At 44.6% G+C, this 26730-nt stretch overlaps 3 protein-coding genes across 3 annotated transcripts; 1 reads left to right on the top strand and 2 right to left on the bottom strand.

Annotated features, from left to right (window-relative positions):
* Positions 1 to 13258: 13258 nt before the first annotated feature.
* On the top strand, positions 13259 to 15576 carry LOC102722310 (F-box/LRR-repeat protein At2g43260-like). The gene is made up of 3 exons (XM_006657519.3): positions 13259 to 13364; positions 13449 to 14649; positions 15549 to 15576. The coding sequence occupies exon 2, from the start codon at positions 13458 to 13460 to the stop codon at positions 14643 to 14645; it is 1188 nt and encodes a 395-aa protein (XP_006657582.1). The 5' UTR covers positions 13259 to 13364; positions 13449 to 13457; the 3' UTR covers positions 14646 to 14649; positions 15549 to 15576.
* A 926-nt stretch (positions 15577 to 16502) lies between these two features.
* On the bottom strand, positions 16503 to 18157 carry LOC102712832. The gene has a single exon (XM_015839095.2). It carries the CDS (start codon positions 18144 to 18146, stop codon positions 16686 to 16688), a length of 1461 nt encoding a protein of 486 aa, XP_015694581.2. The 5' UTR covers positions 18147 to 18157; the 3' UTR covers positions 16503 to 16685.
* A 5755-nt stretch (positions 18158 to 23912) lies between these two features.
* LOC102712555 (DIMBOA UDP-glucosyltransferase BX8-like) lies at positions 23913 to 25715 on the bottom strand. Its single transcript, XM_040526185.1, has 2 exons — positions 25147 to 25715; positions 23913 to 25059 (listed from the first exon to the last, which is right to left on the bottom strand). Exons 1-2 carry the CDS (start codon positions 25622 to 25624, stop codon positions 24194 to 24196), a joined length of 1344 nt encoding a protein of 447 aa, XP_040382119.1. The 5' UTR covers positions 25625 to 25715; the 3' UTR covers positions 23913 to 24193.
* Between the last annotated feature and the right edge of the window lie 1015 nt (positions 25716 to 26730).

The following is a 26730-nucleotide window of genomic DNA, read 5'->3' as shown; positions in this document are numbered from 1 at the left end:
TGCTGCCGATCGGTCTCGTATTCACGGTTTATGTTTTCCTCAGCAATTCAAGAGAGTGCAGAATTGTATTATTAGTGCTGTTGATTTTGTGTAATGGATTTATTTTACATAATGTATATATGTTATATGACCATTCTGATTATTGTTTTATCTGTACTTGTTCTATGCCTTAACCTGTTCTCTCTAATTCTATATAGAACGTAATACTACAGTACATTATTACATAGCCTTTGCTCATACGCTGGGGCCATATCTGCTTACGCAATGTAAAGATATCTTAATTAACATATCTACCAAAGTTACGGAAAAAAAAAATGTACACTTCAACTCTTCAAGCGGCGGCGTGCCAAGGCGCGCCCCAATCCCTAGTAAATCTTGGTTTTGGGATGATTACGTGAGCAGCTGAGGCTAAAGATTTGGCCATCAGTTATGTGCAAAAATGTGCGTGATGCCCTTGTGAGCTTCGCTTTCCTGATACGACTTTTCTTTTAATTTGAACCAGGCGGAACTTTTCCGATTAGTTTGATGGGCAAATGTGTAACGTGACTTTCTGCTATGATGCGCGAATAGAGATGGCAATCATGCTCGATAACTCGTTTATCTGTGGGTAAAACTCTATTAGGAAGAATGTTCTTAATTTTATATCTGTGAGTATGCTATTGAGTTAAAACCCATGTCCTGTAAAATCATATGCATGATTAATATTTTCTGATGAACAATTGGCTTGCGATTTGGTTTATAAATTGAATTTGGTTTGGAAACAATTAAGGTGTTGGTGCGAGTGTGTGTGATTAATGTGGGTCAAGTTACGATATCCGTGCCCGAAAACGGTTGGTTTATTTCTGTGTGTGCAGGTGACTTGGAAGTCAGTATCGGTCAATGACGGTGGGATCATGACTACGCTTAGAGAGAAGCTGAGGTCCAGATGATCGAGGATGTCGGGTGACGACATTGGATACAAGGTGACACACGGTGAAAGAACATCGTGTGGGATAGAATCGTAACGTGCTTCACATGTTGTATGTGTAAGCGCCGGAAAAATCGCGAAGTAAATCGGATCGAAATTGGACGGAAAAGAAAAGGAAATTCGCTACAGTAATCAGGGCCGGATTACTGTAGCGCGGCGGGTACTGTAGCAGTCGGAGTACTGTAGCACGTTTAGACTTCTGCGGCTGTGTCTGATTTTGGCATGTTGGATTTGATTAGAAAAACTAAGAGACGAGTTCTTTTAGTATAAGGAGTCCTACTCCTGTTTGGTGATAGACTTTTTGATATAAATAAGTGCCGAGGGGTATGCCCCTGGTGTGTTTTTTGTGAGATTTAGTTGTTGATTCTAGATCGACGATTTTGATAGAAGTGCTGTTGGTGCACTTTGTAAATACCAATTGATGCAATAAAGTCAAGATCATTCAATCTACGTTTTCGGCTTTCATCTACTGGTTATTTTTTGGATTCCGACGATCCGATCGACGTCATAGGAGTGGCGCGATTCGATGATCTGTTCGGCGGCACATGAGCGGCGCGATCAAGGTAGCGGCGACACAGGAGCGATGCGATCAAGGTAGCAAGCCTTCGTCAATTTCTTCGACAGAGCTAATCCTTTATTCCGCGAAAGATTTTTGGGTTTTGTTTTTCCCTACCATTCACCCCCCTCTGGTAGGTTTGTTTGATCTTATTCGATCCTACAAGTGGTATCAGAGCCTCGTTTTCTATTTGATCTTCGCCGATCTTTAGATTTATTTGCCATGGCTGAAAAGTTTTCAAACAAACCTCACATATTTAATGGATCTGATTTTGACTATTGGAAGAAAAAGATGGAATCTTATATTACATCTGAGGGTTATGATATTTTGCTTAAAGTTAATCAACCTTACGAGATTCCTGAACGCATTGATACTTCGGCTCTAAAATTAGAATTTGAAAATAATTGCAAAGCGCGCAATATTATTCTGAATGGGATTTCTCGCTCCGATTTTGATCGTGTTTCGCATCTTGCAACTGCTAATAAGATTTGAAAAGCTTTAAATGATTTTCATACTGGAACTTTAAATATCAAAGAGTTACGAAAGGATGTTTTCAAAAAGGAGTACAAAAAATTTGAGATGAAACTTGGAGAATCCTTGGATGACTATTTGGCTCGTTTCAATAAAATCTTGAGTGATCTTAGATCTGTTGATGCTTCTTATGATGTTAACTATTCTCAATCTGAGATTGCTCGTCACTTTATGAATGGCCTTGATATGAAAGTTTGGGATATTAAAGTTACTTCAATTCAAGAGTCTGTTGATATGAATGCTTTAACTTTGGATATTCTTTATACTAAATTAAAAACATATGAGATGAATATTCTTTCAAAAAGGACTGATTTGAAATCTTCTGCTTTAATATTCTCATCTGGATCTTCTTCTAAGTCTATTTCTTTGGCAGCCTTTGCTGCTTTTACCGCCTTGTCCGATGATCAACTGGAAGAGATCAGTGAGGAGGACTTGGTTTTGGCCGCTAACAAAATTTCTCGAGCTGTGAGTAATATCAGGATCAGGAGAAGAGGAGGACCAATTCGATGCTTTGGATGTGGTCAACCCAATCACATCCGTTCTCAGTGCCCCAAGCTTGGAAGAGGTAAACAGGAAGAAGCTAAACCTCAAGATGCATCCAAAGATGCCAAGCAGAATAAGAAACAACTCAAAAATATGAAGATGAAGAAGTATTATCAAAAGGCGTTGGATGAAGCTTTTGCAGCTGTTCAAGAAAACAGTGACGTTGAGTTTGAAGATGATGAAGAAGAAGACAAGAGTATGAACATTGCTGGTGTTTGTCTCATGACTAAAAGTTTTGAAGATTCTGACGATGACAATGAGGTAATTGGTCCTTCTAGTATTGAATATTTTCAAGAAGTGATTGCTAAACTTGGTTACAAGATTTCTAAATTTGAGAAAAAAATTAGTCAACATGAAGTTATTATTGATTCTCTTAATATTGAAAATAGTAAATTGAAATCTCTTGCTTCTAATGATGATGAATGCAAATCGTGTGATGTTTTATTTGCTGAAGTGAATGCTGTAAGAGAAGTTAATCAGAATAATTGCAAAAAACTTGATGTTGTAACTAAGAAATCTAGAAAACTTGAATCTTGTCTTGCTCTTAGCTTTACAATAAATACTAGATTGGTTGATGAATTGTTCTTGGCTAAGAGAGCTTTAAACAAATGTCGAGTTGCTGTGTTTGCTAGTTCTATGTTTAACTTGATTAGCTCTAAAAGAATCAAGCAATCTAGTGCTAAACCTTGCTTGACATGCCCTGCTAATGAGATGAAACTTAAACATGCTTTGGAATGTGTTAAACAAATGGAGGAAGATGTTAAAAGAGATGAAGTGATTTCTTGCAAAAATTGTGCTAGTTTAACTCAAGAGGTTTCTTATTTAAAAAGTTCTTTGCAAAGATTTTTTGATGGAAAAAGGAACCTCAACATGATTCTTGATCAATCTAAAGTTAGCACACACAATCGTGGTTTAGGTTTTGATCCTCATGTTCACTTTTCTAGACATCCTGCTACTGTTTTAAGTATTGCTCAGAATGGTGAAATTTTGACTGAACCTGAACCTAAGACCACTGTATTTAAATCTGCTGGCATCATGTCTTCCTTGAGTGCTTCTTCATCAAAAGTTGTGAGTGTTAAACATGTTGTGAATGCTAAACCTGCTTTTAATACTAAATCTGTTGTAAATGCCAAACCTTTCTTTAGTACTACATTGGTTGTTAATACTAAACCTGCTATATCAACTTGTGCTTCAACTCATCGTGATAAGTATACATGTTCCTTTTGTGGCAAAGATGGCTATATTGTTGGTTGCTGTTTTAGACCTGCTAGAAAGCAGAAAAAGGAACGGGAAATTGCTTTTGCAAAACAAAGATGGCAAAAATTGGCTTTTACCTCGAGGCATGCGGTTAGACTGCAGCAGTACCAGCAGTCAAACCAGTGTTATAACCCCTGTCAGAACGGTGGTAAAGCTTTGGTCAGACCGCAGGTTCCTAAGCAGTTAAACCAGCCTCGGGAGCATTTTTCTAAAAGGAAACATATTGAATTTTCTACTGGTTATGTTCCTGTTAGATCTGGTCGTGTGTCTCAGTACTGGATTCCTAAATGTTTATTATCTAACCCCAGTACTGAGACTTCGGCATCTGCTTATGCATAGGCATTTTTGGCGAGGAAGGAGAACGTGTGGATTGTGGACTCCGGTTGTTCGCGACATATGACCGGTGATAAAAGTTGGTTCTCCTCGCTCGTGAGGGCATCAAGGAAGGATTCAATCATCTTCGGTGATGCTTCTACAAGTACGATCACTGCAACTGGATCTGTCAAGGTAAGTGACAAATTTACATTGAATGATGTCGCTTTGGTTGAAAATCTAAAGTACAATTTGCTCTCCGTTTCTCAAATTGTGGATGAGAATTTTGATGTTCTGTTTAAGAAAAGTGGAAGTAAAATTTTTGATTTTTCTGGAGATGTTGTGCTTAATATTTCTCGATATGGAAGAGTTTTTAAAGCTGATTTTGAAAGTAGTATTTCTTCTGAATTTATATGTCTTGTTGTAAAGTTTTATAAAGATGTGATGTTCTGGCATCGTAGACTTGGACATATTGGCTTTGATCATCTAACTAGGATTAGTGGTTTAGATCTTGTTCGTGGTTTGCCTAAACTTAAAAAAGATATTGATTTGGTTTGCTCGCCATGTCGTCATGCTAAAATGGTTGCATGCTCGCATACTCCTACATTTTCTGTGATGACGGATGCACCAGGACAGCTCTTACACATGGACACTGTCAGTCCAGCTAGAGTGCAATCTGTTGGAGGAAAGTAGTATGTGTTGGTTATAGTTGACGATTTCTCTCGTTATTCTTGGGTTTTCTTTCTGGTTACCAAAGATGAGGCTTTTGAACACTTTAAAAGTTTGTATCTTCGGTTGGTCATTCAATTTCCTGGATTTTTAAGAACCATCCGAAGCGATAATGGTGGTGAGTTTAAAAACGCTTCTTTTGAGGTTTTGCAATGAAAAAGGTCTTGAACATCAATTTTCGTCTCCCCGGGTTCCTCAACAAAATGGTGTGGTTGAGAGAAAAAATCATTCTTTGGTTGAGATGGCTAGGACTATGCTTGATGAGTAGAGTACACCTAGGAAATTTTGGGCTGAAGCTGTTAATACTGCATGCTATATTTCCAATCGTGTTTTCTTGAGATCAAAACTTAGAAAGACTTCTTATGAGCTTCGTTTTGGACATACACCTAGATTTCTCATTTACGTGTTTTTGGGTGTAAGTGTTTTGTGTTAAAGTCAGGAAATTTAGATAAATTTGAATCACGCTCTCGTGATGGACTTATGTTAGGATATGCTGCCTATTCTCGAGGTTACCGTGTACTTGTTCTAGAAACTAACAAAATTGTTGAGACTTGTGAAGTCACTTTTGATGAGGCTAGTCCAGGTACTAGACCCAAAATTTCAGGTACAATATCATAGGTTCAGGGGGAGGATATATTTATGGAGAAAAGTGATGACGAGGATGACGACGAAGTGTCGCTGGTCAGACCGATGGCACAATGTCAGTCAGACCGCAGGCAGAAGAGCGGTCAAACAGGCCTGGAGGATCTTCCTCATGTGCTTTAGGTGCGGATGGTGGTGGACCTCCAGAAACCTCTAGTTCGTCAGAACAGGGTACAGAACATGAAAATTCATCTGAAGCCACTGCTCTACTTCGTATTCAACGACGACATCCTCCAGAACAAATAATAGGTAACTTGGATGAACGTACTACAAGGTCGAAGGTAATAACTCGTGATTTTCATGTGAATTCTGCTTTTGTTGCTAATTTTGAGCCCAAAGATGTTACTCATGCCTTAACTGATGAATCGTGGATTAATGTCATGCATGAAGAACTTGAGAATTTTGAAAGAAATAAAGTTTGGTACTTAGTTGAACCTCCTGTTGATCATAATATTATTGGAACTAAATGAGTTTTCAAAAATAAACAAAATCAGGATGGTTTATTTGTTAGAAACAAGGCTAGACTTGTGGCTCAGGGTTTTACTCAAATGGAAGGGTTGGATTATGATGAAATTTTTGCTCCTGTTGCTAGAATTGAAGCAATTAGACTTTTGTTGGCTTTTGCTGCTTCAAAAGGTTTTAAATTATTTCAAATGGATGTTAAAAGTGCTTTTCTAAATGGCTATATACAGGAGAAAGTTTATGTGAAACAATCACCTATTTTTGAAAATCCTGATTTTCTTAACCATGTTTTTCGTTTGTCTAAAGCCTTGTGTGGCTTGAAACAAGCACCTAGAGCTTGGTATGATAGGCTTAAAAACTTTTTTCTTGCTAAAGGTTTTACAATGGGAAAAATTCATAAAACTCTCTTTGTTCTTAAGCATGGTGATGATTAACTGTCACACCCGGAGTTTTGTCCCAAGCCTAAGTCCGTAAAAGAAATCCGTAAATAACAATTGGCTTAATTAACTCAGGAAAAATCCCTCTAAAAGAACTTAATTTAATTAAATCGGGGTTCGCAGATCGACTATCAAGATTTAAACTCAAATTGCAGAAGTATAAAATTTGGCCAAACAAATTAATTTAAAACTCGGCAAAAGTGGGGCTTTCATTTTTTCCTCCTTTTTTCTTTCTTTTTCCCTTCCTTCTCAAATTGGGCCGAAGTCTAATTTTCCTCCCCTTCCTTTTCTTTTTCCTTTTTCTTTTTCCTCTCCTCCTTCCCGGGCCGGCCCAACCGAGCCGGCCCACCTCTCCCTCCAGGCCGGCCCAGCCGAGCCGACCTCCCGCTCCTCTCCCGCACACGCGCCTCCTCCCTCCCGGCCTAGGCCGCTGGTAGCCGGCCCAGCGCCGCGCCCTTTGCCCGCAAAGTCCGTCGCCGCCTCCCTCCTCCCCCGCGCCACTAACAGGCGGGGCCCGCCTGTCAGCGACCGCGCCTGCGCCCGCACCGCTCCGCCACAACCGCCGCCGCTGCGCCGCAACCGTCGCCGCCGAGTCCTCGCCGCGCCCGACTCGGTCTCCACCTGCCGCCCCGCCCTAGCCGGCCTCCCACCGCTATAAATCCCCACCGCCGCCGCGCCGTCGCCCACTTTTCCCTCTCCGCCCGAAGCTCCCGCCACCACCGCTCCTTGCCGCCGCCGATTGATCTCCGCCGCCATCGCCGATCGACCGCGCCCACCCGCGTCACCACCTCCGCCTCGCCGTCGCCAACTGATTGCCGCATTCGTCGTCATCGGCGGGCATCCCCAGCGCCCGCGCATCCTCTCACCACCCGGTCGCCGCCGCGCCGGACCTCACCACCGCCACCCCGATCCCATCGCCCGGTCGTCGCCGTCCGCGCCGTCGGACGTCGCCACCTGTCCCGCCTCCTCGCCGACCCTCTGCCGCGTTCGCCTCCGCCGGTGGGCGTCCCCACCTCCCTCTCCTCCTCTCCTTGTCCTCGTCGTCACCGCCGGGCCACCCGCGCCGTCGCCGGGCATCGTGCGCCACCTCCCCGCCGTCGCCGCGTTTCCCCCGTCGCCGCCATCACCGCGCGGTCGCCGTGCCGCCGCTGCCGGCACCCTTTTGCCACCTCCCGCAGCCGTGCGTGCGTCGCGCGCTCGTCGCCGTCGTGTTGGCCGGTCACCGCTCCCCATCTCGGCTGCGCCCTTGCGCCGCCGATTCGTGCGCGGTCGTCACCGTCGTGGCACCGCCGCCGTCTGCTAGCGCCGCCGTCGCGCCACCGTCCCTCGGCCGCCGCCGCGCCGCCCGAAGCTCCCGCCATCGGCCGCGCTCTCCTTTCCCCTCTTTGTTTCCCTCTCTCTGGCCGGACAGGCGCACTGGCCAGCTAGCTCTCTTCCCTCTCTCCTCCCGTGGGGCCCAGCCGTCAGCCTCTCCTCTCCTCTCTCTCCCACCGACAGGTGGCCCCCACCTGTCGGCTGTCAGCCCCTCTCTCCTCCGCTGACGTCAGCAGCCCCATTAATTGCGCAATAATTGATTTAGGACTTTTCTGTTTAGTTTAAAAACCTAGAAAACTTCTAAAATTCATAAGTAATTCGTCTAGTCTCCGTTTTGGTCCATTCAAATTCCATTAAATTCATAAAATTGTCAAGAATCCATTAAATGCTTTCTTTTGCTGTTTCGATAGAGTTTGTGCCTGTTTTATTTATTTTTGTGCTTTGTCACTTAGATTTGGACCCCGCCGAAGAGCCGGTTTACTTCGAGATCGTCGCCGAAGTTCCCCTGGGGCCAGAGCAAGGCAAGTGGCACTCATCTTTGATCATATTGATCCCATTATTGCAAATTCCCTGCTTTGCTTATTCAAACATGCATTGTTTTAATTAAGGTACTTACTGTATTTATTTTCTTTCGGGTAATTCTAATTATTATGCCGTTGATTATCCAACTTTATTCATGCTTGACCGAGGGTAACTTGATTAGAGTTAGGCCTAGGTTAATGCTTAGCCATGCTTAGAACAAGTAGCTCATGGGATCACATTTAATCATGCTTAGTTCTGAATAGCTGTAATAATGATTCATCACCCGGTTCGGGTTAATGTCAACTAAAATATTGATAATGGTGGGCTATGGATGCATGGTTTTGAGAGTCACACCCATGGCAATTAAGGACCGGTTCACAGGAAACCCTGGAAGTAATTTAGTGATAACCACATGCCGAAATGGGTAAGGTGGGACTTGAAGCATGGCTTCGAACTATTTGACGTACCAAGGCAAGGGTAGCCGTGATGGAGTATGGACGGGCAATCGTGGTGTAACGAAAGTCTTTGCTGCTTCCGGATCTACCAAGGCATAAGAGGGGACTGCCCAACTTGGTGTAAAGGAGGGGGTGAAACCTGAAGTGCGGTGCGATTAAATAGGGAGGGGTATGTGACGGGTCCTATCACGGTCTTCTTTCCGGTATACCATGGTGGTATGTCGGCGCACGTTCAAGTGTAGTGGAGTCGTGTCTTGTCGGTACAGTAGTGCACCTCTGATCAGAGTATAACCTATTCGAATAGCCGTGCCCACGGTTACGGGCGAACTCCTAGCTTCACTGTGATTAGTGAACCTTTAATAACTTGAGTAAATTGGTTTTCACTCGGGACTACTGCAACGTGGTGTAACGTTGAGTAGTGGTTGGGCCTGTTGCAACGTGGTATAACGTTGGACAGTGTTGTGGTATTTTACGACTGTTATTTACTTATCCTTTAATTTATTCAATTACCTTTATTCTTGTTAATCTATGTTATTTCTTTAACTACTGCTTTATTGCAACTAACCCTAGCATGTCCTTGATGATCCCTATGCATCATTTATTACCCTCAGGAGTGAGCTGGTCTACCATCGAAGCTTTGCCTGTGGACTGGAGCCGTACCCGCTGGAGCTAGTCTACTTTTCTTTCCGCTGCATTTTCGTTAGAATAAGTGTTATTTTCAGTTGTTTCTAGGAACGATGGTTATGTAATCAACATTGTCTTTTTTGTACCCTGCCTGGTCCTGGACAGGGATTTTAATACACAATTAAGTTTAGAAATTCGTGTGAGGAATTTCTGGGCGTGACATCAACTGTTCGTTCAGATTTATGTGGATGATATCATCTTTGGTTGTTCATCTCACGCTTTGGTTGTGAAGTTTGCTGAAACGATGCACAGGGAATTTGAAATGAGTATGATGGGCGAGTTGACTTATTTTTTGGATTGAAAATTAAACAAACACCTCAAGGTACGTTTGTGCATCAAACAAAATACACCAAGGATCTTTTACGACGTTTCAAGATGGACAATTGCAAGCCGATGACTACACCTATAGGATCTGCTACTGTGTTGGATCCTGATGAAGATGGTGAAGCGGTTGATCAAAAGGAATACAGAAGTTTGATAGGATCATTGCTTTATCAAACTGCTTCAAGACCGAATATACAATTTGTTGTGTGTTTGTGCGCTCGATTTCAAGCTTCTCCGAGAGCTTCACATCACCAAGCGGCTAAACGCATCATGAGGTACGTACAACACACTCTTGAATTTGGAATTTGGTATTCTACTTCATCTTCTATATGCTTGAGTGGTTATTCGGATGCGGATTTTAAAGGCTGTAGAATTGATAGGAAGAGTACCAGTGGTACATGCCATTTTCTTGGTACTTCATTGATTGCATGGTCTTCTCGAAAACAATCTAATGTTACTCAATCAACTGCTGAATCTGAATATGTTGCTGCTGCTAGTTGTTGCTCCCAAATTTTGTGGCTTATCTCAAGCTTGAGAGATTATGGTCTTACTTTTGAGAAAGTTTCTCTCTTTTGTGATAATACAAGTGCTATTAATATTGCTAAGAATCCTGTTTAACACTCACGCACTAAGCACATTGATATTCGTTTTCACTTTTTGAGTGATCATGTTGAAAAGGGAGATGTGGAATTAAAATTTGTTGATACTACATTGCAATTGGCTGATATTTTCACGAAACCTTTGGATTCTTCTCGATTTGCTTTTCTTCGGGGAGAATTGGGAGTTATTCATCCTTTTGGCATCAATTAAGGGAGAGTTTTTGGCTCCGTGTTGCATTCATATTTTCTTTTTCCTCTTTTGATTTTGTTTTTGCATACATGTTTTAATTAATGCATGGTGTGTTTTAAAACCAAAAAAAAATTAAAAAAAAGGAAGAGCTTTGTTTCGTGCCTTTAGTATATTGTAGTACTTGCTTGCAATACTTGTTAGAGAATATGATTAGTAATCTAGCTTTTCTGCATTTTTAGTTTATACATGAGCTTTTGATATTGCTTTTAAGGGAGATGATGCATGACACTTAAATTCTATACTTGAATTAAGTAAATATGCAATATTGATACTAGCATATGGGTTGTTTTTTAAATGCTTATATATATGCTTTATTGATTTGTTATTCCTCAATAGCTTTTTAAATTGCTCAAGAGAATAAAAAATATCTATGAGAGAAAAAAATGAATACCGAATCCTTGAACAGTCTTGACGACAAGTACGTATTCGATGTGAGCAAAAATAATGGGTGCCGAATCCTTGGAAACAGTCTTGACGACAAGGACGTACCCGGAATAATTGAGAGAAAAAAATTGAGCAAAAAGGCTCAAGTAAAAATGTTAAAAATTCTCTTGGTAATTTTTTGCTAGAGCTAATTTGAGAAATAGTGATAAATACAAGGGAAAATTGCAAAGATGCCATTATAATTTTGCGAAATCGTAGATATGCCATCCTGGCCCACTTGTCATTGACTCACGTGGACCTTACATGTCATTGAGATACCAGTGGCATATTTCTAACTTTGCAAAATTATAATGGCACGGTTGCAAATTTCCCTAAATACAATGGGTATATATGTACAGTATTTATTTTTCAATCTATGTGCTTGTACCGATGTTACATTATAACTCTTTGAAATTATGAATTCTTAATATTGACTTGATCTTAATTGTCATATCTCAAGTTTATGGTTTTACTTTAGTGCATGCTTGTTAGTTAGCTAGTCACTTTTTCTACCTTGTTATTGCAATACAAGTTCTTGAGTTACTATTGGTACATTGCAAAGCTCTCCGAGAAAAAATGAAAATAAAAAACCTTCATCGATGAATTTATTGTCAAAAGGGAGAGAACAAGGTAACAAAAAAAATTTGTGCATAATTGTCATACTCAAAGGATTTTCTTTCTTTTTAAAAGTGAGAGATTTTTCCTTAAATTTTTTTTTGCATTGAATGTTTTTTGGAGTTACTTCACAAAAACAACAAAACAAATTTTGAAGTGTTTGCCAATGTGTTCATCAAGGGGAAGATTGTAAGATCATATGCATGATTAATATTTTCTGATGAACAATTGGCTTGCGATTTGGTTTATAAATTGAATTTCGTTTGAAACAATTAAGGTGTTGGTGCGAGTGTGTGATTAATGTGGGTCAAGTTACGATATCTGTGCCCGAAAACGGTTGGTTTATTTCTGTGTGTGCAGGTGACTTGGAGGTCAGTATCGGTCAACGACGGCGGGATCATGACTACGCTTAGAGAGAAGCTAAGGTCCAGATGATCGAGGATGTCGGATGACGATATTGGATACAAGGTGACACACGGTGGAAGAACATCGTGTGGGATGGAATCGTAACGTACTTCATATGTTGTATGTGTAAGCGCTGGAAAAATCACGAAGTAAATCGGATCAAAATTGAACGGAAAAGAAAAGAAAATTCGCTACAGTAATCAGGGCCGGATTACTGTAGTGCACCGGACTGTAGCAACCGGATCGGATTACCGTGGCGGACCTGGATTACTGTAGCGCGGCGGGTAATGTAGCAGTCGGACTACCGTAGCACGTTTAGACTTCTGCGCCTGTGTCTGATTTTGGCATGTTGGATTTGATTAGGAAAACTAAGAGATGAGTCTTTTAGTATAAGGAGTCCTACTCCTGTTTGGTGATGGACTTTTTGATATAAATAGGTGCCAAGGGGTATATCCCTGGTGTGTTTTTTGTAAGATTTAGTTGTTGATTCTAGATCGACGATTTTGATAGAAGTGCTGTTGGTGCACTTTGTAAATACCAGTTGATGCAATAAAGTCAAGATCATTCAATCTACGTTTTCGGTTTTCATCTTCTGGTTATTTTTTGGATTCCGACGATCCGATCGATGTCATAAGAGTGGCGCGATTCGATGATCTGTTCGGCGGCACATGAGCGGCGCGATCAAGGTAGCGGCGACACAGGAGCGACGCGATCAAGGTAGCAAGCATTCGTCAATTTCTTCGACAGAGCTAATCCTTTATTCCGCGAAAGATTTTTGGGTTTTGTTTTTAACCCTACCATTCACCCCCTCTGATAGGTTTGTTTGATCTTGTTCGATCCTACATGTCCGATAGGTAAATGGGCATGGGTATAGGTACGGGTAATGGTATGGGTAACTACTACCCATGTCCGATCAATGTTTACCTGTTAAACTTTAGTCACATGTCCCATCAAATGTTTGAACCCTTATTATAAATAGCAAATGTATATTATTAATAAAACCTGACTAATTCGTGAGACGAATCTATTGAGCCTAATTAATTCATGATTAGACTATGTGATGGTACAATAAACATGATATAGTTATTGATTAATTAGGCTTAAAAATTTATCACATAAATCAGCTATTATTTCTATATTGGTTTTATAATTAATCATCGTTTAATATTTATAATAAGTGTGTATGGTACATGTAAACACCCCTTAGTCTTCCGACCCCTGCTTTTACGATTTTATCCGTATCTACTCCGGAATTTACGATTCAGACAATCTCCCGGCGTGAGACGCCGCCGCCGGCGCCGTGTCGGAGTCCGGCTAACCACCGCGCTCCGCTTGAGGTAAACCTTTCTCCCTCTCACAGATCGAGATCGATTCAAGTTTCACCCGGTTTTGAGGCGTCCTTCTCGTTCCCCACAATCCAGGCGTCCGAGATGGCGTCCCCGGAGCCATGCGCCGCCGCCGAGCCCGGGGGCGGGTTCGGAGCCGTGGACGGCGCGCTGGCCCCGGAGCTCCTGTTCGAGGTCATGCAGCGCCTCCCCGCGAAGCCGATGTGCCGCCTCCGCGCCGTCTGCCGCTCGTGGCTGGCCTTCACCACGGACCCGCTCTTCCTCGCCGCCTACGCCGCCCGCCACCCCCACCCGCTCCTCGCCGTGCTCGAGGAAGGGTCCCCCACGCGTCGTGTTGATCTCGTGGACCTGTCCGGCAACGTCGTCAAGGAGATTCGCGGCGTGCGCGAAGCCAGCGGGGTGGTGAGGGCGAGCTCCGGCCGTGTTCTCGTCCACGGGGAGAACCACGGCGTCACCGTGGTCGACCCCGCCACCGGATCCATGGCTGCCTTGCCCTTCGGCCTTGCAGAGGACACCGCGCGTCGCTGCGGCGCACTGCGCACACCCTGGATTGCATTTGGTCAGACAGCTTCGACAGGAGAGCACAAATTACTCCGGATTTTCGAGGACATGGAGGATGGAATTGAGGCTGAACCGGTGTGCGAGGTTCTCACGGTCAGCGACGTGAATGGACAGTGGAGGAAGATGGAGAGCCCACCAGGCTACCTTGATCCCAGCTGCACTAATGGAGTAGTCTTCAGAGGGGCTGCTTACTTCTTCTTGGATCTCTGGCAATTGGATCCCTCCTTCAACACATATTTTGCTACTGGCTGCATACCGTCCTTCGACCTTGTAACCGAGCAGTGGGGCATGCATCTCCAAGGGCCCGTAAACAGAATTCTTGAGGAAGCCAATGGCACACTCAGCTATGCTGACCTTACCGATCGTCTTATGTTAAGCGAGCTTAAAGGAACTTTATCCACAGCACATTGGAATGATCGAATTCTCGCTGTTGATATTTGGTTTCTAGTTGATTTTGAGAAGGGCGTGTGGTCCAAAGAATATAGAATAAATGTTGGATTTGCTTTTGAGGATTTTGGAGATGCTGTGCAACCTTTGGTTGTGGCGGATGATGGAAAGGTGGTACTTTGGCTGCAGACAGGATCAAACGGGATGGTCTGGGTTTATAATCCAGTAACTGACACTTCCTCAGAGATAATTCGGAAAGAGACAAGTATCGATAATGGAATAGGTGTGTATACTGGAAATCAATTATGTCCAGGGAGCGTGTGACAAGGTAAAGATGGATTTCATATCGTCATAATTGGTATTATTCATGCGGTGATTTGGTTATATTTGCACTCTTGTATTTTAATAGATAACACCATTGACTTTTTTTACATACATTTGATCATATGTGTGTTATAATCAAAATACGTCTAGTAATAAATCCAATCACACCAAAGTAAATGATGATTAAGCAAGATTTTAAAATAAGACGAATCATCAAACGTGTGCCAAAAAGTTAATGATGTCATCTATTATAATGTAGAGGGAGTACAATTTTATTGTGCAACAAGACAATGACATTGTCATTTATTTATCTGCGACTAATGCAGTTTTACAAATTCCATTGGAAATTCGCCTTGTTAGTTGTATTTGTGATGCTCAAAACTTCCATAAGCTCATCAAAATAAGATGATCTCCAACTCCAATTAGCCAATTGGCCTATATAGTTTGATGACATATTTCAGGAATTATTGGAATTCAATCATTAGTCAAACACTTGATCATATATTCATTTGATGTATTGTAAGTTTGCAATTATGTGTTGCTGGCAATTTATCATTATTGCTAAATTTGGTATTTAAGGATGGTCTTTTTAATTTGAATGAGCCATATTTCTTCTCAACATGCTGATAAAAATCACAATAACGGGAGGGTCTTTTCTGTGCCTTTGTTATGGTATTTTTGAAACCGAAAGCAATTTGCATTTGAAGACAGGTACACAATATTTATATCAAGTTTTCATAGTAAATTTTGCATTTGAAATGAATAAGAACCATAGTAATTTTTGGCCTATTCGTTTAGCAGCTGTTGGTTGGTTATTGTTGGTAACCAGAAATAATTGTATTCAGTGAAGTGAATGTCAAATCACTGCTGACTGTGTTGTACAAAATAATTTCCTTCCTGCAGAAACGGAAGAATGCAGAAAGAAGAGGAGCAAAACAGATCACAGGACTGGTGTGATGGCATAATGGAGAACTTGAGGACCTGAAGAACTAATATGCTCTTGGATACTGACGTGGAAGCTACTGTTATGTTTTTCATTTTTTTTTCCTGGTGATACCAGTCGTCTAGTCTGGTTGGTCTTGTAATGCCTGGAGTTTTGGTTCTGCAGGTGGTTCCCTTGTGCAATTAGTGAGCAGTTTTTGGACCTGTGGGTATTGCATGATATTTTTCTTTAAAACTGGATGCTGCTTTTATATTTTGGTCGAGTCTGCAAAGAACTCCTGTTCCATGTTGGCTCTATTTCAAAGCCGTATCTTAATGATCTTGGTGATCTGATCGCAATTCAAAAGACTGGACATTTCATACTTCGTTAATAATGTGTATCAGAATTTGCAAGCTCCTACTGATGCATATTTCATACTTTACTTAATGCAAAGGACTGATATCCTGACACGGTATTAGGTACGTAAGGTCGTTTAGTACTATGTATTCGTGATAATGTGTGAAGTAGGACGAGACGCGCAAAATTGAGATCTATACTGTAGCATAAGGTAAGCTGACAAAATTAAATTAAACACAACACGTACGCCGTCAGCAATGCAGAAACTCCCCAAGGCGAAGTTTGTTTTGAGATTGTAGAGTTGCTGCTAGATTAGAGAGGAGTTCTCACAATCGTTCCCCTATGGATTAGGGGAGGGTGTTGAACCTCATTAACAACCTTCTTCACAAAACAACAAATCTAGAGCTAGGTTGACCGTGAAATCCAACAATTCTGCTAAAGAAAAAATATTTTTGTCGATCTGTCCATATTCATTTACCTTTGTTTTCATATAGAGAGACTTTCTACCTTTTCATAAATTCATCCATTAATCTATGTAATGATTTAAATATATGTCTAAATTGATTAGTATATGTATGAATATAAAGAATACTAAAGTCTTACGTTATAAAATGAAAGGCAGTATATCGAGAAAATTTTGACTACATTTTCTAAACTATACAATTAATCCTCCAAACTAAACTCCTAAAAACTAATGGTTTTTGCTTAACGATGACGAAAAAGATAACTAAGCTACTTCCCAACGGCGCAGCTCGAACTGATCAAAGCCCTTCGAGGCTTGGGACGAACCAAAACGGAGGTGGCCAGTTCATGCATCGCCCGAGCTGCTTCACCCGAATGCTCTTCTTTTCCATCTCTTCCTCCTCCTTCCTCGCGCCATCCATCTCGTGATTCGCCGTCGCCGCCGCCGCCGTCGTCCTCACCTCCACAACGTCGGTCCTCCTCACGGCGAAGTGGTCGACCATGGCCGCGCCGAGGTAGTCCACGGACTCCTCGGTGAAGTACACGGAGTTGCTCTTGAGCACCTCCTTCTTGTTCTTGCTGTCGTCAGTGTCGTCCCATGCGTGGACGCACATCGAGCCGGTGTAGCTGACGAATGCCGCCAGGTCGCCGAGGGCGCCGTCGCGGCGGCTGCGCACCCACTCCATCCCGCCGCCCCTTCCCGGCCGCAGGAACCATGCGTTGAACGCCGCCGTGCTGCGCTGCGTCTGGCCGCCGACCAGCTTGTGCTTGTACACCCGTTTGAGGAGGTACAGCTCGCCGGTCGGGGCTCCGGCGAGGTAGCTGCACTCGCCGGCGCGGTCAGTGTTGTGTTGATCGTGCTCTACTCGGGACATCATGCCGTTGTCCTTGACGGCGTAGTGGTATGAGGAGTCGATGACCCGCGTGAACTCCAGGATCAACGGCGACTTGGTGACGACGCAGTCGATCCTCCAGCGCGCGACGTTGCCGGAGAGGTGCACCGTGTAGAGATCGCCGTCGTCGTGCCTTTTCATCTCCACGATTGTGTCGAGGTGGTTCTGGACGAGCGTCCACGAGCGCTGGCCCGTTCGCGCGATGGCGAACTCCCTCTGCTTCCTGTACAGGATGGCGACGGTGGCGCCGCCTCCGCCGATGTCCACAACGACGGCCTTGAGCAGGACGAGGTCGCAGAGGCCGTCGAACGAGAACGGCACGCCCCGGGCGCCGCGGTGGTGTTCGTCCTGGTAGAGGAAGCTCTGGACGCATGCGTCATAGCTGTGGACGGCGTCGAGGTAGGGCAGCGTCCAGAGCGGCGGGAGCGGCGCCGTGGCTCCGGTGAGCGGGTTGATGACGCGCGCGTAGCCGAAGTCGTTGGCCGTGACGAGCCACCCGCGGGACGACCCGAGGCAGATCTCGCGGCGGCCGCGGCGCACGTGGCGGCCGGGCAGCTGCACCGCGGCGACCTCGCCGCCGGCGCCCGCCCAACACGCGGGCGGCGGGAGCGGCGTCAGGCGGCGGAGGTAGGACTGCTCGGCCTCGACGGCGAGGAGCAGCCAGGGGACGCGCTCCTTCGTCGCCGGCAGGCGCCGCGCCTCGCCGCGCAGCGCGCGCTCCCAGGGGAGGCAGGCGTTGCGGCAGTTGAGGAAGTCGACGAGCGAGGTGAGGCGGCCGACGATGTGGGCGACGAGGTCGTCGGGCATGTCCCTCGCCCAGTCTCGCTCCTCCTCCTCCGGCGTCCGCTTCCCCGTCTCGGTCGCCATTAGAATTAGGGTACGAGAAGAAGAACGCGAGCGACGGCGACAACGTAATATATGATCAGATTAAATCGGTTAGTTTAAGATATTCTGTTTAATTTACAAAGATACGGTTTGTTACGGGAAAATCTACAGAACCGGTGCGTTTCGGCCATGTGTGCACGAGCGCACGGGCCCAAGCCTCCGCGACCGTGCGGGCTTCGGCCCATGCGTGCGTGAGCGAGCGCGTGAGCGAGCCGCCAGAGCAGAGCGGGATAGCAAGGTATCCGATCCAAATCTATACGGTTACGGGCATGGGTATTTCTTCTACCCACGAATAACTTATCGGGTACCCGAATATAACTTATCTGTTAAATTTTGACCCAGCCCATTAATCTAGTAACCCTTATTTCCTTACTCTGTGTCAATGACTCCACTCCTCTAGATCGCATCGCATCTACTATTCTTCCTCTCTGCTCGGCTACTCTCTCCATGCTCCAGATCTCGCCGGGCGTCGCCACCCTCGCCAGGCTGCTCCCGCTAGCCGGCACCACCCCTGCGTCGCGCTCCCGCATGACCCAGGCGGTCCTCGAGCTGCGCCCCTCCAGATCTTGATAGACACCGTCACCCGGCACACGTGCATCGTCCCCACGCCACCCCCACGCCGCTCCGCCGCCTGCTCGGCGCTTGGGCCTGTGGCCACCTATCTTCTACACCAAGGGCAGCATGACGACGGGTTAGAAGTTTGTTGTATGATCTTGTGGTGGAATATCAAAGGTTCTATGGAGGGCATAGCAACAACTGATGGGTTAGGTGCAGCAGCCAAAAGTGTAGTCCACAATGAAGGAGATGATCTTGTGTTTGGCGTATTTGATAAATTTTTGTCTAAGGAACCGGATGAGAGTTCAAGTTATGTTAGAACTGAGCTGGATTTTGTTAACGTCAAAAATTGACTGCTGACGTGTCACATACGAAGACCTAGGAGTCACTTCTTAGAACGCTTCAATACAAGACCTAAATTCTTAGAGAAATCAAGCGTGCCAGTTAGTTTGATCTTGTATCTTACAAGATATAAAAAAGAATGGAAAAATATTAAACCTAAAGACTCTATCGGACAGATAGCCAATATCGCTTCAGGACCCTAGCCGATACATTAAAGTAATCGACTTTACAGGAATTTCATGATATAATGTACAAATACCATATCAGCTGAATTATGGGGAAGATAACCACTAAATAATTCAATCAACTAATCTCTCCTGAAAGATCGGACTTAACCGAGACAGTTTCAAGATTAATCAGCTGATCGGATTGATTTAGTACTTATCGCACGTGTAATCAGCAGCCGATAATGTGCAATGTGAATTAAACATGGTAAAACTGGATTACTAGACTAATCATTAGCATAAAAATAGTAAATAACTACATGCATGCTCACGTTAAACCTAGAAGATCGGACTAAACCAAAACAGTTCAGATTTAAACACAATCAAGCATGAAGTCAGCATAAGATTGCAACATACTGATACTTAACTAATAAACCGACTTAATCTATGAACTTGCATACTAAACTCAATAGATCAGACAAGCTTATCTAGACAGATAGAACTAGATTGACATAGATCAGACCAAACCAAAACAGTATGTAATCTAGCACGATATAACTATAGAAAACATGACGATCTATAAGATTAATAGATAAGCTAGTAGACTATTTAAGATAATGCCGGCTAGAACTCCAGCGATAAGTTTATGCGAACACTCAATCTAGTCTATCAATATGAATCTGACTCACCAGATTGATCAGACTAAACCGAGACAGAATCAGGTTAACCAAACTCATATCGATGGATTCAATAAAGCATTCATACAATCTTGATTGAGAACCTATTTCTACTCATACAATCTTGATTGAGAAACAACAAGCCTCAGATAAACCATCGAACAGACTAGATAGGAGATCGAACTAAATCGAAGCAGTTCTATCTACCCGATGCGACGGGTTGACAATCACAAACTACATTGCGAAGATGACAAACCTCACGCCGAGAGCTCACTCCTATCGAAAGTTTGGCGATGCACCAAAAGATGTATTGATCATAAGATTTTTAATGTCTTACAAACCTGCGGGGTGCTATATTTATAACCCTAGAACTAACTAAAATTGGATACGAAATCATATCTATTACCTAACTTATTACATTCGGACTCTATTTAGAGATATTGTCTAAAACAAACTCTAATATTTATATATAAATTTACACGGACTCTATCTATTTCCGAATAAATCTACATGTTTTCTAGGCCTAATCGGACTCCTTTTCCAATCCGAGTCGATCTCTATCGGTTGTATCTGAGTTATTTTTCAATTGCTTCAGTCTGATTGTCCTGCTTCCTGTCTGATTTGGTTATTGTTCATGATTTTTCCTCCAACGGTTGTTTCCAAATTTTGACGTTAACAGATATGTATTTAGAGGAGCCAACACTACCAAGAACTCAAGAGCTCAACATCATTCATTGGTGAGAATATGCAGGCATCAAATATCCAACTTTGAGAAAGATTGCACGAGATGTTATGGCAATTCCTGTTACAACAATGGTCTCTGAGACTGTCTTTAGCACTGGAGGAAGAATTATCATCCCACATAGAAGTAAACTTGCTCCAAAATCAGCTGAAGGATTGATGTGCATGCAAGCTTGGTCTCGAGCTGACATGTTAGGTGATCAATCTTGTTTTATCAATGCACTAATGACTTGTATTGAGGATGAAGAGGAAGAAATGGTAATAACCACTATCCCACTATTTCTACTTGTGGCATAATAGCTATTAGTTGTTGTTTCTGCACAAATATCTACTTTTAGTCACTATCGCTACTTGGTACTTTGGTAGGATGATTCTGAATCAACTGTTATTGTTTGAAAATGAAAACTGGTTGACAAATCAAGACTTCAACTTCAAGTCTTCTATTGGCATCTTATGGGCCATCAAATAGAAAGTTGTGCTGCTGCTAGGAGCTATCTTCAAGTGTATTTCTACTTATTATGCTATTCATGTAATAATAATTGTGGTGTACTCCCATTTTTTATTAGACATAATTTATTTGTGAGCAATATGTTGTATTTGTTGAACTTTTCATGTGTGATAGAATATTGTATTATGAGAAGTATGTTTAGTTTGTTGTATTCGTTGAATACTTATTTAATATGCTTTTGGTATGTGAAAAGGCGTACCTGACAGGTATCCGATACCCGCCCGGTACTTGATGGTTACGGGTATCAAATTTTACTCGCGGGTATGGGTACATGTAGGGATTTCTACCCGCAGCCTTTGAGTTGGCAGGCGGTTAATTGCTTTACTGCCCCGTACCCGACCCGTTGCCATCCCTAGCTCTACTCGGCTGCGCTGGCTCCGCCGCGAGCGTGCCGCCACTGTCAGCCAGGCCACCGTCTTGTGTGTGCCCTCCCCGCCGGACTGCTGCGCCGCTACCATCCCCGCCGCTAGAGAAAAGAAAGACAAGGAGAGCGGAAAATGGGGAGGAGGGGTTTAGGGTTTCGGCCGCCATTTTGGTTTGTCCATGCTGTGCCCGATCTCGGCCGTCCGATTCGATCAGACGGCTACCAGCAAGCCGCTCGCTTAATCCTGGGCTGCCGCTGCTTATGGGCTGGTCTGGCCTCTTGGGCCTGCCTCCCTACTGTGTGTGTGCGCCACTTAATGGGCCAGCCCCTTAACGGTCACTTCGGAATTAAGATGGGTCGTTTTATTTAGATTAAAATACTCAGTTTTAATTCCTTTTAAATAACAGAAATTAGGTCATATTCTTTCTGGGCCATTTAAAATTACTAAAAATTAATAAAATTACACTTTATCATTTAGAAAATGGCTTTATACAAGCGCAATGAATTTGGATCACAAGTCAACAAGTTATCTGCCAAAGAAAAGATCTAGAAACTCAATTAAAAATTGGTCAGAAGAATTGAATGGTTAGAATCCAACAGAATGGCTAGTCGCCAAAGAAAAATCCCGAAGTGAAAGAAAAAAACATGTCAGGAATGAAAGGGCTAAATCGATCAAAAAGAAACTAAACAATAGCCAGATCTGGGAGTGCGTCACATTTCTCAGCTTATCCAAGTGGTTCTCTATGGATTCTGGGGAAATCCACGCATGGAATGGTCTCTGGCTTCGCCATGGACGCCCCGAGCGAGCTAGAAGTGAGGCAGGTTTCCTTTACAAGAGGAAATCTGCAAGTGGTTCTCTATGGATTCTGCCGGCCGCTGTGTTCATCTCCGGTGATGCAAGCTTCCTTCTTCGCTGGCCGGCAGTTCTTCTTGACGCATTGTTTTGCCATATATTTTTTGGGTACGCTTCCTGGCGTTTCCATCTGCAGCTACTCTTGGTTTCTTTGTCACTATCGTTGTCCCCATGAATAGGGGCGAAGCTAGAACAAAATATAGGGGGTGCCACTCGGTGCTTTGAACCGGACTTAAACTACTACAGGTACCTAAATTTAGATTAAGAGGGTGCATATATGGTGAAAATGGATAAATTCTACTTAAATTTTTTTTGAACCAGGTGCCTGGGAACCCTCAGGCACCACATAGCTCCGTCCCTGCCCATGGATCAAGCTTGCAACTTTGTGGAGAAGAGAGAAAAACTGGATTGCCTTTTCTATTTATTTAGAAGTCGAGTAGCAATTTTTAGGAGCTTATGTTAATCTTGTCATCTTAAAGGAGCCTCTTTGCTAACTGCATGTACTTGAGGTTGATTCCCCACGCGAATAACCAAGGTTGGCAATGGGTCGGGTCGGTGCTTGGTTGGGCAAGGACGGCCCCTTCCCCGAATGAACACCGGGGCAAAATCCATCCCTCACTCTGACCCTGTAGATCCTTGTCACCCGAGAGGAGTGGAGAAACCAAGAAACTGACCTAGGTCTTAGGCTGCTGGTGTAAGGAGGTGGCAGTGGTGTCCTGGATAAGGGTGGCCTGCTGACGGTAGGGATGAGGAGGGGGCGTCCTGTTCTACCAGTGTGGGGTAGAGACAGAGGGGTCCGAGGCGACGACTTGGAGGAATAGGCGACAACATCATGGGCGGAAGTAACTTAATTAGCAATGGTAAGGAGACAACAACGACCGTCATGTCGAAGGAGAAGGTGGTTGTGCGGGCATGAGGGGAGGCAACGGGGCGGGGCCAGCGCCAACATGGGGTGAGTGGTCGAGTGGGGTTTAGGGTTTTACTACGCTTGGGCTATTGGGATATTTAGGGAGACAAATTAGACTTTGGGGTCCCATGGGTTTTCCACGGGAGACTTTATATCCCCACCCCTGCCACGTTCCCACAGGTTAGTCTCCACCGGGAGAATTGCCAACCCTATTGATAACTCATGTGATACGTCATACACATACACTCTCTCTGTTTTTATTTGATTTTATTATCTTTTTTTTACCGTTTGTGTTATTTATAACTTTTATACAAATATACAACATCATAAGTCGTGATTAATTTTTTAAGGAATAAGTCAAGTCATAAGAAAATAAATTATATAGTTTTTACTAACATAAATGGCCAAAGTTAGACCTAAAAACATTGACATCAACTAAGAAAAGCGAAGGGAATACCTTTCATCTAAAATCAATAAAAATACATGATTTTCAAAAAAAAAGAAACTTCTGAGCTACAGTTACTTCTTTTCAATGGAATTGACACCAAAGTTACCCTCAGAATCGCAGCAAGCTTCAAATTTCTTAATATATGATCAGTTGAGGATGTTACCGTGCCGGAAACATGGCCAGACGATGCAGATGAAACACCAAATGTCGAATCAGCCTTTTGTTTTTGTGCAACAAGAAAACAGATTACTACAAATCAGGACGAAAGATCAGACAACACCTCAATGAACTCTTCATCCTACAATTCATAGAACAATTATCCCATTCGAAATTTGAAATCTTACACCAAAGCTTACCAAGAATTCATCAACAGAAGGTAATCTCCAATTGCCAGATTTCTCCAGTTCCCAGTTACAAATTTGCAGCAGATTAAGAGTAAGAGACAGGAGCACTAAACCGAAGATTACTTGTCACAGCGAGCAAATGTAATCGACTAGATTGTCAATGGCGCGAGTAGCAGCGACGCGTTGATTCGCGCGGGTTTTCAGGCCGTGTGCCCTCTCCCTCATCGCGGCGCATTCTTCCCCAACCATCAGCCTCCTCACCGCCTCGGCGGCGCGCGCCCGGTCGAACACCTCGCCGAGCTCCAGCCCGACGCCCCACTGATGCGTCACGTACCTCGCGTTCACCGTCTGGTCGGCGAAGCACGGCTGCGTCAGCATGGGCACACCTTCGCAGACGCTCTCCAGCGTCGAGTTCCACCCGCAGTGCGTCCAGAACCCGCCGGTCGCCCGGTGCGCCAGGACGTCCCTCTGCGGCGCCCATGGCACGATCTTGCCCCTGCTCCTGTCGAGCCCGTGGGGTAGCGGCGGCGTGCCGCCGCGGACGGAGCCCGGCCGGACGACCCAGAGGAACGGCACTCCGCTGATGGAGAGACCCCACGCCATCTCCTCGAACACGCCGCGGTCGATGCAGGCCACGCTCCCCAGGCTCACGTACAGCACGGAGCGCGGCGGGTGCGCGTCGAGCCACGCCACGCAGCTGCGGTCCGGGCTGTATAGGAAGTCGTGCTCCGCGGCTGCCGCCGCCGGGGTTAGCTTGTGCAGCGGACCGACGGCGAAGGCAGGCTGGGATAGCTCGGCCTGTATCTTGTCCAGCTCCGACGCCTCGATGGCGGCGAACGTGTTGACCACGACGCCAGACGCCGAGGCGCGCATGGCATCGGCGACGCGGGCGATGAAGCCGCACAGCGCGTCGGGATGGCAGCCGTCGACGCCGATCTGGTCTCGCACCCGGAGCGGCTCCAACTCCGGCACCGGCTCATCCAGCCGCTGCTCTGCAAGATAATCCAGAAGATTTAGCAAGACGGACATGCCATGGACATATTCTTGCAAGATTCAGCTCGAATTCAATCTTTGCTTGCCATCGATTGGGATGTATCCGGCGTCGCGCAGCCGCGGGAAGGCGAGAATGCTGCGGAACGTGGCGGCGCTGCCCGTTCGGAGCGCGAGCACGGGGACACCGACCTGGGCCGCCGCGCCCAGCGCCGCGTACCACTGCCCGTCGATCACCGCGCACGCCACGTCGGGAAGCAGCGACGCCAGCGCGTCCCGGAACGGCGCCTCGCAGGCGGCGTTGAGCGCGAGGAGCTGCGCGACGATGTCGGCGTCCGGGGAGGTGGCCTCCTCGGGGAGCGTCTCGCGGATGGGAATGAAGGCGAGGTCCCGGTGGTGGCGCGCCGGGTCGGGCGCGTTGAAGTCGGTGTGGAGGACGGCGACGGCTAGGCCCCGCGCGCGGAGGACCGCGGCGAGCTGGAGCATGGGGCTGAGGTGACCCTGGAACGGCAGCGGGAACAGCGCGACGCGGCGGCCGGCCAGGAGTGCTCGTTCTTGCTCGGCCATCGCCGCCGGCGATTTCGCGCTCGCGCAGGCCTTGCCACTAGTGGCGAGCGCCGACGCGGCTTTTTGTTCGTTGGCTGGTGAAGTGATTGCACAGTTGCGGCTAGAGATGTCAACGGATAAATCTCCATCTCTTGGTACCCAGATCCATTTACATCAGCCACTCGTACCATCAAAATCTCCATTTCTGTGACAAGGGAGAAATTTTCCAGGCTCATACCAGCCTAGGTAAACCCCACCTGCCAGTTCACCCATATAACGCGGCCGTGTAGTTGTCTCATACCCATGCATTCCGTCAATGCGTGCCTGTGTCTCACACGGAGCCGTAATGACCAGCGTGATCACTAACGCCCAGCCGCTAGGAGACAGGGATGGATGAAAAACTATTATATAAGTTGAGTCATAATTTTAAATACCTAGAGTTATGCTTAATTGGGATAGACTAATTTAATATTTGACCAGGATGAGCATTTCGAGTTCTAGGTATTTGTGACTCATGGTGAATAGATATGTATGACTCATGGTGAATGTATTTATCCAATTAGATATACATAGATGATACATTTAGTCTACGTCCGTACTCTAATAGAGTAAATACCAATAACATATGTCTCAAGTCGTGGCTGGCAATTGCCATCTCTAGTTGTGGCCATGTGATCGTATCCGGTGAGTATTATACAACGACAAAATAATGTGTCCCTTTCTTTTCATAAATAAAAACAACCGTCTCGTAAGCTATACAGTCACGCAGATAAAAAATGGTACAATTCCATTCAAAGAGAACTTTGTCCTGCATAATAACCTTATTTTTAGTTTTGCTTAGATTAATATAGATCCCATTTAATCTAAACTTATGTATACAAGGAATGAGATCAAATGATGAATCTATGCATAATTATAATATCTTTGATACATTAATAAATTTAGATTGGATAAAAATATTAAAATACTATCTCCGTTTCATATTATAAGATTTTTTAGCATTTGCCTAAATTCATTAATTGATGAATATGTATTTATATATGTCTAAATTTATTCGTATCCATATGAATCTAGATAAAGTTAGAATATATTATATTGTAAAACATACGGAGTATGAAACACGGGAA

This window comes from Oryza brachyantha, chromosome 7 (assembly GCF_000231095.2).
Source record: "Oryza brachyantha chromosome 7, ObraRS2, whole genome shotgun sequence".
Classification (NCBI taxonomy): Eukaryota; Viridiplantae; Streptophyta; class Magnoliopsida; order Poales; family Poaceae; genus Oryza; species Oryza brachyantha.
Note: the sequence above shows the minus strand (reverse complement) of the source record. Positions and strands in the feature narration are given on the sequence as shown.

Bases quoted from the DNA above. Each gene is read 5' to 3' on its own strand.
- LOC102722310 (XM_006657519.3), top strand. From the start codon at position 13,458: ATGGCGTCCCCGGAGCCATGCGCCGCCGCCGAGCCCGGGGGCGGGTTC.
- LOC102712832 (XM_015839095.2), bottom strand. From the start codon at position 18,146: ATGGCGACCGAGACGGGGAAGCGGACGCCGGAGGAGGAGGAGCGAGAC.
- LOC102712555 (XM_040526185.1), bottom strand. From the start codon at position 25,624: ATGGCCGAGCAAGAACGAGCACTCCTGGCCGGCCGCCGCGTCGCGCTG. The intron at 25,060-25,146 runs GCAAGCAAAGAT...ATTATCTTGCAG, and splicing joins CGGATACATCCCAATCGATG to AGCAGCGGCTGGATGAGCCG.